The sequence below is a fragment of the Anneissia japonica genome, unplaced genomic scaffold (genome assembly GCF_011630105.1).
Source record: "Anneissia japonica isolate Jap-2015-1 unplaced genomic scaffold, ASM1163010v1 scaffold5876_len27152_cov105, whole genome shotgun sequence".
Classification (NCBI taxonomy): domain Eukaryota; kingdom Metazoa; phylum Echinodermata; class Crinoidea; order Comatulida; family Comatulidae; genus Anneissia; species Anneissia japonica.
This window is the reverse complement of record NW_022686985.1, coordinates 9,187-27,085: the sequence shown is the minus strand read 5'-3', so window position 1 is coordinate 27,085 and position 17,899 is coordinate 9,187. Positions and strand designations below refer to the sequence as shown.

The window sequence follows — 17,899 nt, the reverse complement described above, 5'->3', positions numbered from 1 at the left end:
GGGGAAACAGTTTTTAGAATAGGTAAGTGAGTAACACATAACACTGATATATATTGAAATTTTACCAATTTAATGTCAAAACTGGATCCGCCCCTGTAATTATAATAGCAACGACAGTACTAGTATGTTAAACCTGAATGTCTATGTTTTAATAAATAGGTTAGCATATCTACTAATCTGGAAAGTCGAAAACTCTTGAAATGAATAAAACTAGAAAAAAATTTCAAAATAATGTTAAATAACACCTATAGGTTTAAATTTGATACACAAATAATTTAAAACTTTTACTCATTCAATATTTTTTAAATTGTTATAGTTAATTCAGGTAGGCCTAACATGAAACAAGATATCATTTGAAATACAATTGATAGCATAATCAGCATAAATTCTCTAATATGAATTTTGTTGTAGAGTACATCGGCAGGAAACATTGTCAAGTTCGTCTGCCACCGAAGTCTAAATATCTATTGGTAGTGTAGGAAATAACGACGTAGTTCATATTGCTTTAAGTATATCTACAAAATACTAAACACAAATCTCAAAGCCTTTTGTAGCCGAACAAAAATTACCTATGTTACATGTCTTCAATGGTTCTGTTGTATTAACCTCACCGTTCTCAGCATAACACGTGAAGTTTGTTTTACAAAAATCTTCATTAATTTTCACAGATGCCGTAAGTTCCCCCTTTTCATTCTTTTCCCCATCTTTTTGTATCATTAAAGAAGACGGGTTGGGATGACCCTTTGCAGTGCATGTTGCAGTGCCAGCTTGTAATTCAAATGTAATTGCAATATCTATTTTAATTGAGAAAGAGATTAGGTTTGATTAATATTGAAAATTGTTTTTTATTATATAATATAATATATTAAGAATAACTAAAAACCTCTCACCTGGAAATGTTTCTTTATTGCAAAAAAAAAAAAAAAAAAAAAAAAAGGAAACGTGATGAAGCCATACCATCGTTTGATACAACATTTATAGCGTAATATGGTGTTGATACGATAACTTACGGTAATGTGGCCATGATTTAAATAATCAGTCGTCTCCCAGCAGGCACAAAACGTTAATTCAACGTTGAAGCAACATTGAAATGTAGTTGAAACGTTGAAATCATGTTCACAACATATACTCAACATTGAATCAACGTTGGAAATATGTTGTGTATTTAACCCAAGTCTCGGTTGATAATTTAACATTAATTCAACGTTGAATTAATGTTAAAATTTGGTTGATAATTTAACAATTACAGTACCAACATGTATTCAACATCTTTTAAACGTCAAGTTAATATATAGTTTGCATTTAAATGTAGAATCAACGTTGAAAATGTGTTACGTTTTTCAACCAAAAACCTATTGCTTTTTCAACATTTTTTCTACGTTAAATGAACGTTGAAAATATGTTGAGATTTTAATGTTACATTAACTACGTNTTCAACATCAAGTTAAAATATAGTTTGCATTTCAATGTAGAATCAACGTTGAAAATGTGTTACGTTTTTCAACCAAACTCCTATTGTGTATTGAACGTTTTTTCAATGTTAAATACACGTTGCAAATATATTGAGATTTTAAAGTTACAGTATCAACATAAGTTCAATGTTTTTTCAATGTGAAGTTAAAATATAGTTTTTTATATAACTTTATTTCAACATTGAATTCACTTTGAAATCTGGTTGAGATTTTAACAAACAATTACAATATTTATTTAACATTTTTCAAACGTTAACCCTAAACATAATTTTTATTTCAATGTAGAATCAACATTTAAAATGTATGCATCTGAGGTCTTGTGGACTCTCACGCACTCCTACCGCCAAATCGTGCATCCGCCCCAATAAATAGGCTAGAATATCGCATATGTTTTTATTACATTTGTTAAGACACCACCCGAACACTGTATTAGAAGGCTATACCATACACTAGTAGTAGCCCTACTGCTCAGTGCAAGGCCCAGGTCCTTTTTTTTTAGTGAAAAGTTGACGATTATAACGTGCCAAAATACCGTACATAATGAAACTGTTAAGAGAAAAAAAAAAGAAAGAAAAAGAAAAACATCTTTAACGAACAATAAGTAAACATCAATCCATTTGAGAGAAAAATGTAAAAAGTCTACAGCACCCGGTATTCCCAGGCGGTCACCCATCCAAGTACTAACCGGGCCCGACGTTGCTTAAATTCGGTGATCGGACGAGAACCGGTGTTTTCAACGTAGTATGGCCGTAGACATGTGAGTGGTATTTCCACTCATAGTTAATCTCGGCATAGAGCATAATTATCCAATCATGAAGCTCTATGATTGATGACGTTTCATATCGACGCGCGCATGTCTGGCGGGGATTTCGGCCCTCGATTCATAGTACCTGTATGATTTTTTAAGGCATAAGAGTGCGATTTCCGGGAACTTCAAGAGGTCCCTATTCTCAAAACATACATAACGTTATTTCAACAATAAATAAACGTTGAAAAATGGTTTAGATATTGAAATTACATTAACAACATTAGTTCAACATCTTTTAAATGGTTAAAATATAGTTTGTATTTTACATATAATCAATGTTTAAACTATGTTATGTTTTTCTGTCAAAAACCACTGTTCATTCAACGTTTTTTCTACGTTAAAAATATGTTGAGATTTTAATGTTATAGTAACAACGTAAGTTCAACATTTTTACAACACCAAGTTAAATTATAGTTTGCATTGTAATGTGGAATCAATGTTGAAAAAGTGATAATTTTTTAACCACAATCCTATTGTTTATTGAACATTTTTTTAACGTTAAATAAACATTGCAAATATGTTGAGATTTTAAAGTTACACTATCAACATAGATTAAATGTTTTTTCAGTGTCAAGTTAAAATATAGTTTTTACTCCACTTTAATTCAACACTGAATTCACTTTGAAATCTGGTTGAAATTTTAACATAACAATACATTGTTAAGTCTAAATATAATTGTTATTTCAATGTAGAATCAACGTTGAAAATGTGTTGTTTTCTTTTTTACAATATATCCATTACTTTAACTCAAAGTTATTTCAACAATAACATTGAAAACTGGTTTGGATATTAAAATTACAGTAACAACATTAGTTCAACATCTTTTCAATGTAATGTTAAAATATAGTTTGTATTTTAATGTATAATCAACGTTTAATGTTACCGTATGTTTTTTCATAAAATTGCATTTCGATGTAGAATCAACGTTGAAAACGTGTTATGTTTTCAACCAAAGACCTATTGTTTATTTAACGTTTTCTCAACGTTAAATAAATGTTGAAAATATATAGTTTTTTACTCAACGTTATTTTAACATTGAATTCACTTTTATATCTGGTTGACATTTTAACATAACAATTGCATTGTTTATTCAACATCTTTCCAACGCTAAATTTAAATATAGGCCTAGCCTTTATTTCAAATGTTAATCATCGTTGAAAATGTGTTGTGTTTCTACAAAGCACCCATTATTTACCCACTGTTGTTTCAACAATAAATAAATGTTGAAAACTGGTTGAGATATTAAAATTTCAGTAACAACATTAGTTCAACATATTTTTAATGTCAAGTTGAAATATAGTTTTTATTATAACGTATAAGCAACATTTAAAATAAGTTGTGTTTTCAACCCGGAGTTTAAGATTTTACCAAACTTTATTTCAACAATAAATTCACTTTGAAATCGGGGTGCGATTTTAACATAACAATTGCAATATATTTAATCAATATTTTTCCAACGTTAACTTTAAATATAGTTTTTATTTCAATGTAGAATCAACATTGAAAGTAGGCCTACCCATTATTTACTCAACATTATTTCAACAATAAAAACGTTGAAAACTGGTTGAGATATTAAAATCACAGTAATAACATAAAGTTTAACATCTTTTCAATGTCAAATTAAAATGTAGTTTGTATTTTAACGTATAATCAACATTTAGAATGTTATTTTTTTTCAACAAGTTTAAATTTCTTTAACTCAATCTCAACTTGATATGAAATTTCATAGAAATAATTGTACAAGATTTATTAAAGTTTACCTCCATGGTGGGGTATAAAAAAACTCATAGGCCTATTATGAGAGCATATGATCTTTATATCATTATGGTAATTACATTGGTTCTCTGTCCTTGAAAGTGTGGCAAGTAATGGGCTAATCGGATTAGGTCATTAGGTACAGACCAATTAGAAACAAGTGCTCATGTTTTGAAGTATGTATCAGTTGCTGTAAAGCTGTCTTCATACACAGTTTACATACTAAAGAATTTCAGCATTATCAAATAAATGGTAAGAACTCTATATTTGTATACTATATTACAGGGTGTATCTAGGCTAGCCCAATATCGTAACTGTATAGGCTTGCTTTATATTATTATGTGGTTATCTTTTGTTCTGCTAAGATTTAGGCCAGTCAGCCCTCTGGCCCTAGCTAGTAGAAGAGACTAGGCCTAGACTAGAGTACTGTAGGGTAGTGTAAGGGCATAGTTAGCATAATTTTACTTGTTCGGGCTACACTGCAAGTTGGATGTGTGGGCTAAGTTTAAATTATTAGCGGTAATTTTTAATCGCCTAGGCCTAGACTTTTCTTTGCAAAATGGCCACGTCCTGTGTTGAAATGCTACTAACCCTAACCCTAAATAGGGTCTATATTAAATTAAATATATTGTTAAAATGTGGTTGCATGGACAAAGTTCAAAAATAAAACAGCTAGGCCTAGGCCTATTATGTGTGTTTAATAATTCATCTTATATCATGGGCCTACATACTGCCAGTGGTATAATAGCCTCATCACTGTCATGCCATCAGTAATCATTTTCTTCTTTTATTTTTTTGAAAATGTTAATAATGTAAATTTTTATATTTTGTCAATAAAGAGAAAAATTAACAATAGGCCTATATATTTTGATGGTTAGTGTTATAAATAATAGAAATATAAAAATAGATATGGGCTAATTTAGTTGTGTGTATAGGCCTATTCTATAAATAATATGGTATTTCTTTCAGGTTTTCAATCCATTGACAGGAAGCCATGTTTGTTGCAATATATTGTTTGTGGTAGACACTGGGAAGAAACTGACTATTGAATGTGTATTTATTTGTCTCCTGGTACAAAACTGATGGAAGAGCAGCCATGATGAAGCTGTAAAAAGGTATATAATTTTTATTGTTAAATTTTACAAGAATATACTGCACATTTGCTAATACCACTAGAGAGTTGCCCTTAGAGAAAAATGTATTTAAATCTTTGAAAAAAAACCACATTCTATATTGAAAGATGTGCCTTTCAATAAGTTTTTTCAAACTTACTTTTGTTCTCTATCCATACATGTTGTTTGGTGGTGTTCCTAATTATTTAGCAAAATGTTAAATTGTTTTAGTTTAAGCCCATTATAAACCTAGGCAATTACTGTACTCTCACAACATTCAATTTAATATTGTGCATATCAAAAGTAATAAAACTGAATGAATATGTGTATTAGGTTAAGTGCCACTCTCTATACAGAAATATCTAACTGTCCATGTTTGCAGTACTGTAGTTCATAGTGAATATTTTTTCAGTATTTGCATCATTATTGGTAATGCTTGCAGTATGTCAATGTAGATTGCACTGGGAAGAACAGTTGTTTCAACTATCTACATGTAGATAGTATTTACATTTTTAAAATTATACTACATGTAGTATAGTATTTATATTTTTAAAATTTACCATACAATTAACTTAAAAATAATATTTCAGTCTTTGTTTCAAATATTTTTGTTTTGTTTTTATCTTTCACAAAGGTTCTTGGATACCTTGCTTCAATACCTCTGGTCGGACAAGAAAAGACCTGGCTAAGGAGTAGAGCTTCAAATATTTTATCACCAAGAAAGTTACTGATTTAATCCGAATCCTGTAACGCGAAAGATTCTTAATTAAGCTAAGTGTGCAATATTAGGTCAGTTAAGACGACAGTAATGCATAGGTATATTTTGAAATCTAGACATAGTAGCTGTTGTTATATTATTGATTTAAACATGCCTGTATAGTACAATGCATACTATTTTATGTTTTCTGCAAGTTTCAATTAAAGAAAAATGGTCAAGTATATTTTGAACTCAGTGTATTTTGTAAGTTTAAAGGATTAAACTTTGACATTGACTCAACATTGAACATTTTACATTGAATTAACATTGAACATACTACATTGAATCGACGTTGAAATTTACGTTGATGCAAACTTTCATTCACAACCAAAATTCAACATTGATCATTTGACGTTATTATAACGTTAAATAATTGATGTTGAAACAGCTTTAGACATTTTACGTTGAATCAACGTTGAAATTTACGTTGATGAAAACTTTCATATTCAACTAAAACTCAACACTGATATAACATTGATCATTTGACGTTGTTTTAACGTTAAACATTGACATTGAAACAACTTTAGGCATTTGACGTTGAATCAACGTTGAAATTTACGTTGATGAAAACTTTCATATACAACCAAAATTCAATGTTAGTTCAACATTGGTCATTTGACGTTGTTCCAACGTTGAAAAATTAGCGTTGAAAAAACCTTAGACATTTTACGTTGTATCAACGTTGAGATTTACGTTGATGCAAACTTTCATATACAACAAAAATTAAACGTAGATTCAATGTTTGCATATTACGTTGAATCAACGTTATTTCAACCAAGTTGTGCCCACTGGGCTTGATACCTAAGCGTGACAAATGCACCATACCGCAGTAAAAAAAAAAACGGTGAAAAAGAGGGATACGGCACCACTCTTTAAATATCAGTATTATCTTAAGGCTCCATGTACAACCACCAAGATATGATAGGCCTAGTGCCAGGTTGCTAACAATAAGGCTTATCAATAAACTACAGAGGCAGTTGTGAAATACAGTTTGCCCTTAAACCAATGAAATTGATTGTTTATACTAGCTCTATGGATATTTACTGCTTACGAACAAGTATACACATACCTGAACAAAAGATAACATACTGAAACTAAAACACTTAGGGAATGCATTGGATTATTAACCATAATGTGAAATTATTTGATTTTTTTGCTATTATAAACCATAATGTTGAAATAATTTAAGTTTATTACATTATTAACCATAAATTTGAGATAAGATGTTTTATATTTTCATTTAATTTTAACCCCTGAAGTCGATTAGTTAAAGGATGTAAACATGTGGACCATGAACTGATAGGAATTTTACCTACAACATAAACTTAACAATTATATGAGAATCTCGGTCATTAAAAATACATTACAATATGAAGAAAATATTAAAATACAAATGAAATAAGTACACTAGCACCTTCTTTAGACTAACGAAATTTATTGAAACACAAGCTTTCGCTAGCTATATAGCTTCATCGGGTGAATGAAGTGGAAAAAAAAAACACACGGGAAAAGCTTCAAATCATTTAATGAGGCAAGATAAACAAAATAAACAGAATGACTGGTTGGAAAAGACCAGGAATAAACAAAGCGTGGATGATAGGTCTTATAAAGTATACAGTAAAATCAAAATATACACATACATATTACTTTCAAGTCAATTTGATTACTGGTTTTGCCATCTTTTCCTCTGAATTGATCACTTTCAGCTTTACATGTATACCTGCCACCATCAGCTGCAGTTGCAGCTTTAATGTGTATTTCAAGAGCATCTTCACTTGTAGTAAATCTAGAGCTGTCTGTGATGCTGAGTGCTTGTCCATCTTTATACCATGTGATACTAGGGTGCGGGTCACCATCAGGTTTACTACAGGTCAAGGTCACTGGTTTACATTCATAGACACTGCTTACTGAGGCAGACAGTACAGGCGCATCAAGGTCTGATACAAATTATAGTACTCAAATAAACACTTTAAAACAAATACTGTACGAGTATAAGGTGTGATTTAATTGATAATAATTTAAAAACAAAAGTATATCTATCAAATGTATCACTTTGTTTACTATAATTTTCGATTTTACTGCTCCAAATTAACAATATGATTTGATTATATTGGTGGATCCGTAGAGCATTTCAATAATGTTTTTTTTTTATTATTTTTTTTTTCAAAAACCAGCATACAATTTTGTTGCTTTATGCTTTGTAAACTGTAACAAGAGTAATACTACTATAATTCTGTCATTATCACAACAACAATTTTACTTTACAAATATCCAAATTACTTCTACAAGTCAGATTTTAACCAAACATATCAATCTGTTTAATCTACTTTATTGCAAAAGCACTGCCTTGAAAATCAACCTATCTCTTAACCATTAGCGCTTCTTTTGATTTTAATACAAACCCATAACTCTGAAACTAGAGGTCAGATAAATTATGTAGAAACAGTTTATAGACGGTTATAAATACTGTATATAGCTATTGCAAATAATTTACAAAATATTTGTTTTCAAATATTTGGCCCCGCCATTTTTAGGTTGAATTATAGGCCATAACAATGGCTTATGAGGGGTTGTTTTACGTCATAACTCTTCCTGCACTAATTCGATCGCTTAGATTGAAGCAGCAACAGAAAGAAAATGTTCTTGTTCATTTATTGATGATTTATAAATGAAAATTAACCTAATTGAATAAAATTTTCTTCCGTCATTTTTTTAGTTCTATCAAAAGCATTCAAGATCAAAAACTGCCCGGGCTCAAAGCTGGCCAAGGGAATTGGCGTATTCCATTTTCTGAACTGAAGAAATAATGGTATCCTGTTGTATCAAAGCCTTGCTAAATTTCATTATAAATGAATGTGCTTGGAAGTGGACATCTTATTTCTACAGTGTTATGCATAAATTGGTAATGTATTTTTATTAGTGTTTCACTAATGTTTGATCGTTTAAAGAAGTTCATTTTTATATACCCTTTTCGGATAATGAAATCGCCAAACACATCTTTTGCAGCATGCTAAATCTGTTTATATTTGTTTTTCTTACACACGCCCAGTATTAAAAATGTTTTGTTATGTGGTCAAAATGGCCCACACCAATTGATATGATTGATTTGATGACTTCAAATATGGAAATAGGTGATCTGAATGAGTTTACTTTCTACTATTGAAGTGATAAATACATCTATTTTGAATCTATTTGGTGTTGAATTAGTTATTTTGCTCGATTACAGTACGATTTTTCAGAAATGTAATCAATACAGAATGTAAATGTTGAGATATAATCTGCAATACTTACAATATACGGAGAGGATGGAAAGATCTGAATTTATGGAGCCCCCGCTTGTTGTCAGTATCTGACATTGAAACCTTTTCTGAGTATCACTCCTAACTGGCTTTGTGATAACCAGGTCAGCATTCCCAGGAGTTGTTCTTAAGCTGTAACGTCCACTTACAGTGTCTTTATTATTTACAATACTAGCTTCTCCAGTGTAATTTACTTCCTTCCATATGATAGCCAAAGGTGCATAAGTAACTTGTGAATAGTCGCACGGTATCACCACTTCACCATCACCTTCTTTGGCCACTACATCAACTGTTACAACTGACTGGCTATATACTTTTTAAAAAACACACAAAAACACTTTCATTATTATAATTATGTAATTGTAAGTAAGGATATAACTTGCTACCGCACAATATGTTAAACTTAAACAAAAAGAAAGAATTACTGTACAGTAAATATCAAACATCAAGTTTTGTTTTTTTTTGTCTTTCGTGGGTGCATCCAACCTTTATTTCAACCATCATATTTTGCACAATTTGTTTTCAAAGAGGTATGTCAATATAATTTTTTTTTACATAATTAAAATATATCATATACATCAAGTTGTTAATTATTTTTGTGATTAAATAATATAAAGACTTACTTCTTTACATTAATAACGATTTAGTTGTATTCCACATTGAGATGGATATTCTTATAATTTATGGAAATTTTGGTCTTGGAAAAACTATGATCATCACAAATTTGAATTCTTAAAATGTATCTACTTGGTATGGATTTACTTACTGACTTTATAGAATTGCTTCAGTTGTATTACAAATGAAAAATGTGACACCAAAATTGACCAATGACTAGCGTCCGATTTACCCAGTCGCATCGTAAAATGCGACAAATGCATCACAATAAAATGCGATACAATTATTTGCCTAGAAATACCCGGTCAGTCTTCAGCAACGCCTGGCTGTCAAAACTCTGTATAAATCAATCCGATAAGCCGCGAATTTTACATGCGATTTTTCCCCCGAAATTAGGGATACGGTCTATACACGAGTCATAACCTGCTCTAAAAAATTTGCAGATCGCGAAAATCAGGCGCCTCCTGTCTAGGTTAGGCCTAGGCTGGCCCAATATTATTCATATTACAGTATTAGCTTAGGGTAGCAGGACCGGTTTGTAGGCCTACTGTAGTATTTACTGTATTTGTAATTATACTCACTACAGTGCTGTACTAGGATTCCTACTACATTTTCAACGACATTCAAGCAATGGTTTGGGTTGTCTAAATAATTATTTTCATACTACGTTCATTCATAAACAATTTTAGAACACATCGTTTCTGTTTGAACCCGCTTCGCTCAAAACAATAACAAACTATTTTTTGGTAGTTCGGTCCTTGAAGTCACGTGTGAGCTTCATTTACGATGTTGCAACAAAACACACGTGTAGTTGCTGGTGGTTGAAACTTGCTGTTCGACGTCTGGTTCCCGGTGGCTAGTACCATTATGGAAAAATTATACTGCTATTGCTTAATGCAGTGTTATGATTTTAGAATTAAAATGAATGAAAAAATTGTAATAATTTATTTTACTAAAATTTAACTGTAGAAAGGCATACGTCATCTGCCTGCTTAAACTTTGTATCGCATGAATTTTCTCCAGTTCTGTTTTTGTTTATAAAACGTGGTGCGTGATGCTGCATGCTTCGCACAGTGAGAAGTAATGACTTAAGCCTAGAATTACCAATATTTTAGCTCAATAACCAGGCCCGTATCCTGGGGGATTTTTTATGGTTCAGGAGAACCCCACTTTTCTAGCAAACCCCCTTTTTTTATGGTAAATCCCCCTCTTCAAATTTTATCCCTGAGCAGTCCCCCAGGATAAACAAGAAAGAAAGAAAGAAAGAAAGAAAACCACACGTGTGTTTTGTTGCAACATCGTAAATGAAGCTCACACGTGACTTCAAGGACCGAACTGCCAAAAAATAGTTTGTTATTGTTTGTTTATTGCGGCATAAACAGGTGACACAAAAAATTGCCATATTTCACTTGATAAATAAGGATGCGGCTTATACACAAGTGCGGCTTATACTCCGGAATAGGTAAGAGGCTTGGTGCACAAAAAAGTCCCGATAAAATAGCGCAATAGTCTTGTTTACATCGAGTGCACACACACACACCAGGTTACGACATGAGCTAATGTTTTACTTAAATACTTTTGTTGAAAATTAAAGACGCATCACTGTGATTTTCCTATTAAAAGGTGTCACTTCTTTATTCATTATTTTATATATATATATATATATATATATATATAATAATATATTCATATTATTCATATTTTATTATTATTCATTGCCACCGCAGAAAATATGCTATACACAATTTTGGAATTGCTACACAAAACAAAAAGTGCATAGCAGTTTTTGCTACACACAAAAAATGCTGGAAATCGAACGCTGCCAATGACCATGTCAATTTAAGGAGTTACCTTAATTCAATATCATACAAATTTTACAATACCTTCTTGGCCATAAAGGGCCTACACTGACATTAAAGTGAAAAGGCCATACAGAATTAGATGCTGGCAATATTTCATGTTCTTGTCATGAGTATGAATATTTGATAAACAGGAAATTTATTATATGAATAATATGATAGCGAAAGAAATATGTTAAATAATATGCAATCTCTACATATTTACCTCAACCATGAAGAAAATATATTAATATTTTAATATATATAATCTTAATATATTTCCTCCATGCCTCAACTTACCATTAGGTACACTCAGCAACGGAAGTAAAACCAAATACAGTAAGAACTGGAATAGATGCTGAATATAAACAAGAAATAATATACAAATTTACACTACAATATTATTATTTAATCTTTTAAATTTCTTCATGTTATTATTCTCCTTTTAGTGTTTGATGTCTATTCTTAAGACTATTTTTGGCCGGCTTTGAGCACGTAATTGTGTTATTGTAAATGTTTTTTTAACTTATAACTTATACAGACAATGTTCTTGAATCTTTAGTTACATATACAATATTTTACAGTTGTTGAGGCAGTGAGGACAGGCCTGTCTAGAAAATTTATAGAAATTATTACTTTGTATGATAAACAAATAAAGGAAAATTATTGCTATTGATTTAACTGTCCGGGCTTGTTTTTAATAAATTGGTGAATAATTTCAAATAATTAGCTAAACATTATTCAACTCTCTCTATATATACCGGACATTTATATGCTAAAATATAAAAGCATTTACTTTTCTTGCAGTCAAACTAGAGTTTACTCATGTGACTAACATACTTTACTTTCATGCCCCAAGGCCTCAATAAGCCTGCAGCCCTTTTAATATATTAAAAACATAAATAAAAATTAAGTGACGGTTTCTAAATAAGTATCACTGCAGTACACATGTTTTAGTAAATTATTGGGGGAAAAATCACATTTTTGATCGGCATTAATTGAAAGAACTAAAATACGTTAAATTGATGATTATATTTGACTCCTCTAGCCTTATGATAACAATGTTTAAAACATAATAAATTATGCTTTCATTAATAAATATTTAATAAACAAACAAATACATACTCGAGGTTATGCAAGTATGAACATTACAGTCATGTTAACTGATACTGTATAAATACTGTTTATTTTACTCTAAATTAAATAGTGTCACTGCTCTGATAAAAAAATTAAAAAAAACACCAACATACAATGTTGATCTGTACTTTGTAAAATATTGCTACTAATATAATATTTTGCCCTCGTAAAATTTAAAATGAATTAAAAAGTGGAGAATTTTTATTTGTTTTCTATTATTTCAGGTCCTGGGTTCAAATCCCATGATTTTCTTACTACAATCTCACTTTTAAAATATTCTGTGTAGAGCAAATAAAGCTAAAAAATGGAAAATCTGAATTTCGTTTAATAAATTTATGTACTCCAGTTATACTGTAAAGTTTGCTTTTTAATTGAAAATTCAGTTGTAAATATTTTATTACTTTTACGATCACCTCTCGCCAATAATTAGTCATTGGTTTTACGGGTTTGTTTGTCCTAACTTTTATAACGTCTGTCCAAAAAAAATAATTTCATGGATTGATATGTGGTAAATACAACCTAATAATTTACTATTTTTAAAACTGTTAAAAATTTTTTCGTATACAGTACTCAATACAGGATGCAAACACTGCCGAACTTACAATTTTCAGTAAGGATTTCGGAAAGGGTCTGAAAATACAGTACTGTATGTTTTTACTAATTATTATTCTCCTTAAACCATTTATGCTTGAAATACAGCTGTACGACAGTTTAACGACAATATTGTGTACTGTTTGTTTGAGTTTGTAAACAGGTGTCGCAGTAAAGCAAAGGAGTGTGACTTTACAGACGATGAGCTGTCTGAACGCTTAATGAACTGGTCATCGCGACAACCAAAATAGAATCATTCCAGAAAGATCTGCTCGAGAAAGCCAAAGGTCACCAAATCGAGCAACTCCTCGAAGATGGACGCAAATATGAAGCCATAGCTGCTGGAAATAATGCCTACAAACACTGAGCTCACACACAGTCAACGCCATATCTAAACCAAAAAATCCAAGAAAGACGTCATGTGGAAACTGTGGCAGTACACATCCACCACGGAAGTGCCCTGCTTATTACGACACGTGCAAGAAATGTGGGACTAAAGGACATTGGGCGAATGTATGCCGAAAGTCAAGGTTCACCCGAGATGGGAGAAACAAGCACAATCACCAGCCACATAGACGAAATCGAACACCCTCTAGACACAGAGGAAGATCCGGTAACCGCAAGCAGTACCATCGCAAACATTCAGTTAACGAGATGACTAATGATACTCAATATGATCATGACGATGAAGCAGAAACCTCAGGTGATGAAATCTTTCACTCAATTGAAGTAGCTAAGGAAGCAACCCAGCAGAACAATGTCATTCACTCAATTGGAGTAACAGAGGCTTATACGATGATCGATATCATATGCCCAAATAAGACAGGGAGTCACCGATTACACCTGAAAATAGACACGGGATCAAGCGGGAACACTCTACCTCTACGTACTCTCAAACTAATGTACAAAGACAACTGGAATGCTGCACTAAAACCAACAACTGCCAGACTAACTGCCTACAACGGGTCAGATATACAGTGTATAGGGACGATACAGATGTTATGCAGGTATAAAACCTCGGATTGGTCCAAACAGACATTCTATATAGTAGATGTCAATGGCCCAGCTATTGCCGGTCTGCCATTGTGCGAGACACTGAAGGTAGTAACAATCAATGAAATAAAAACAAACAGCAGTCCTATTCACTCAGTGAAGGATCTAAAACAACTGTACCCACAGCAGTTCGACAAAATAGGAAGCTTCAGAGGCGAAGCAGTTCTACATCTCAAAGAGGACGCAAACCCATCAATAGATGCTCCTCGAAAATGCAGCGTGCACATCAAGCAGAAAATGAAGAAAGAGCTAGATGAAATGGAAAAACAAGGTATCATTCGAAAAATACAACATCACACAGACTGGTGCAGTTCCATAACGAGTGTGCTTAAGAAAGACGGATCAATCAGGATATACATTGATCCTAAACGACTGAACCAAAACCTGAAGAGATGCCCCCACAAATTGCCGACACTAGAGGAGCTAAACCCAGCATTTGTCTGTCCACCTTGCAAAGAAATTACAGGAACTAACCACGTTCCGAACGCCATTTGGAAGATACTGTTTCCAACGGCTGCCATTGGGTCTATCTGTGAGCCAAGATGTGTTTCAACAACATATGGATCGAATAATCAATCAGATGGATGGCTGTGTCTGCATCGCAGACGACATCGCAGCGATCGGTCGCTCCGAGAAAGAGCATGACAGGAACCTACACAACCTTCTAGAGACAGCCAGACGTCTTAAACAGTAAGAAGTGTACAATAAAAACTGATCATATCAACTTCTTTGGATACATTTACTCCAGAGACGGGATATCTCCTGATAATCCAAGAAAAATCGAAGATGTTCATGCTATACCTGTTCCACGAGACAAAGACGATCTTCAGAGATGCCTTGGACTATTAAACTTCCTATCGGCATATATTCCGAACTTTTCAGAGAAAGCATCGCCACTGAGAGATCTTCTGAAAAAAGACACACCATTCTTGTGGCACGAAGATCACCAACACGCTTTAGACGAGATAAAGAAGGCAATCACAGCAGAAGCTTAAGCTTGTCTGCAGTACTACAATTCAAACAAAGCAACTATCTTAGAAGTAGACGCATCCCAGAAGGGCCTTGGAGCCTGTATTCTACAAGACGGCAAAGCAGTCGCATTTGCATCGAAAAGTCTCTCACCAGCACAAGCAAACTATTCTAACAGAGAACGCGAGACACTTGCTCTCGTATTTGGCATCAACAGATTCCATACATATCTGTTTGGAAAAGAATTCTTGGTGGAAACCGATCATAAGCCATAGAGATGATCTGGAAGAAGCCACTTACAAGTGCACCTCCACGCCTACAGAGACTACTTATCAAAATACAAGGATATGACTGCACTATCAAATATAAGCCAAGAAGCTTAATGGTATTATCGGACACCCTAAGCAGACTGCCAAACCCAAGCAAAACACAAGATGTACCGATCGAGCTCCAGGTTGACGATATTGAAGACACACTCAATACTGACCTAATGAATCGATAAAGACATCGAAAGAGCAATAAAGTTGTGCCAGCCATGTCAAGAGCACCAGCCTTCACAGCACAAAGAACCATTGGAGCCACACGACATCCCAACAACGCCCTGGACCAAGCTCTCTACTTACTGATTTGTTCTCAATTGGTAAAGATGACTACATAGTAATAACGGACTACTATTCCAAATATCCTATTGTCCATAAGTTAAACAATACGTCAAGCACCACTATTGCACGTATTGTGAGCGGAACAATGAGCCTTTTTGGAGCACCGGCAGAAATCGTTTCGGACAACGGTCCACAGTACAGCGGCCAACCCTTCAAAGAAATGTGCAGAAATTGGGGAGTGAAACACACTACCTCTTCTCCAAGATATCCCCGCTCAAATGGACTGGCAGAGCGCACAGTTAGAACATTGAAATCTTTGATCAAGAAATGCACGCAGACTAGGCAAAGCATACAAGTTGCCTTATTACATCTCCGGGCAACCCCGATAGGACCCGGCCTCTCATCACCTGCAAAAATGATGTTTGGTCGACTGGTGAGAACAACGCTTCCAAGTCATCACTTGGCAAGAATCCACCAAAGGACAGAAGTGCATGATAAGCTTATATCAAGACAGCAGGAAATGAAACAATACCATGACAAGCATGCTGGAGCTGAACTAAAACCACTTCACAAAGGTCAAAAGGTGCGAGTCAGACGCCCTGATGACAACATTTGGATCCCTGCAGAAATAACAAATGTTTGCAAAGACCCAAGGTCATACGTGGTTACTACACACAATGGATCAACGTGGAGGAGGAATAGATCCGAAATCAGAGACGTACCAGAATCTGATATCACAACCAACACCAGGAATACACCACCAGTAACCGACAACCCAACTGACACAAGAGACATACCACCAGAATCAAACAATACAACATCACAATATGAAGACGATGATACGACACCAGTACGCCGACACGTACACTTTGCTGAAAATCCAACACAGCTACAACCACCCAAACCAAAAAATAATAACCACAACAACCCAGCCTATCCCAACACGAGAAGCACAAGATCGACGTATAACACAATTACCAGATCCGGTCGAATAAGCCGCCAACCAACACGATTCGGAGACGAATAACAAATCAATGAACACAATAATCACAGCAGAGAACAGTCAATACAACGACAGGCAATTCATATAACCATTAAAAATAATATACTGAAAGTTTTCATTATATGTTCAATCAAAATAGATACAAAACCATATACACATTGTCATTAAGTAGTAATTCAATATCCGGAATGTGCAACAATCGCATTCAAGTTTTATGATGTTTAACAACGTTTTTTTTTTTTTAATGAATTATATTAATGTTTATGAAGTTAACGTTTATGAAGTGAAAAAAGTTCATTACTTTAACAATCACAATATGATACAATGTTTTTAAGAATGATAGTAATGTTTATAACATTAGTGATTATGAAATTAAAAAATGTTTCAATATCTTAGTATCACAATATGGACTATGAATAGGCATCAGTTAAACAACGTTTAAAGCATTAATTAACACATCCTGTTTAAAGATTAGGGCTTGTTGTATTGCTATATAAGCGATAACAAATTAACTGTAAAGCTTGTTGAAAGGAGGGGGATGTTGTGACGTGAATCAGTCGTGTATATAGACGCACGCACACGCATGGAACCGATCCACGGTACCTACTGGCATATCTGAATAAACTACATGTTATGTTACATGATATTCCAATAAAATGTCGACCAAACATATTATACTTTACTTTTTATCATAATTATTGTAACAGCCAACTTATATTTTGTTTGTCACACATGCTGAAGAAGACCCGAGGACGGGTTGAAATATTCATGTTTTGAATAAAATTTGTGTTCAAAGTCTTCGACATCTGATCGTCTTTTTCATTGAGTTATGTATCTAAGGAACACACGTGGATTACATCATGCTATATATATATATATATCTGTCTC

At 33.1% G+C, this 17,899-nt stretch overlaps 1 protein-coding gene, 1 long non-coding RNA gene and 1 other non-coding gene across 3 annotated transcripts in view; 1 reads left to right on the top strand and 2 right to left on the bottom strand.

Moving 5' to 3' along the window:
• Nucleotides 1-28: 28 nt before the first annotated feature.
• LOC117117951 (hemicentin-1-like) overlaps nt 29-17,899 on the bottom strand; it is a 22,012-nt gene continuing 4,141 nt past the window's right edge. Inside the window, exons 3-6 of the mRNA XM_033262442.1 lie at nt 11,957-12,014; nt 9,196-9,516; nt 7,545-7,841; nt 29-794 (exon numbers count right to left, since the gene is read on the bottom strand). Coding sequence (XP_033118333.1) covers nt 526-794; nt 7,545-7,841; nt 9,196-9,516; nt 11,957-12,014 — 945 coding nt within the window. The 3' untranslated portion in view covers nt 29-525. The remainder of the gene's footprint in view (nt 795-7,544; nt 7,842-9,195; nt 9,517-11,956; nt 12,015-17,899) is intronic.
• LOC117117960 lies at nt 2,109-2,227 on the bottom strand. The gene has a single exon (XR_004446977.1). It is a non-coding gene; the product is annotated as a 5S ribosomal RNA (ribosomal RNA).
• Nucleotides 4,199-6,086, top strand: LOC117117959. The gene is made up of 3 exons (XR_004446975.1): nt 4,199-4,287; nt 5,005-5,150; nt 5,782-6,086. It is a non-coding gene; the product is annotated as an uncharacterized LOC117117959 (long non-coding RNA).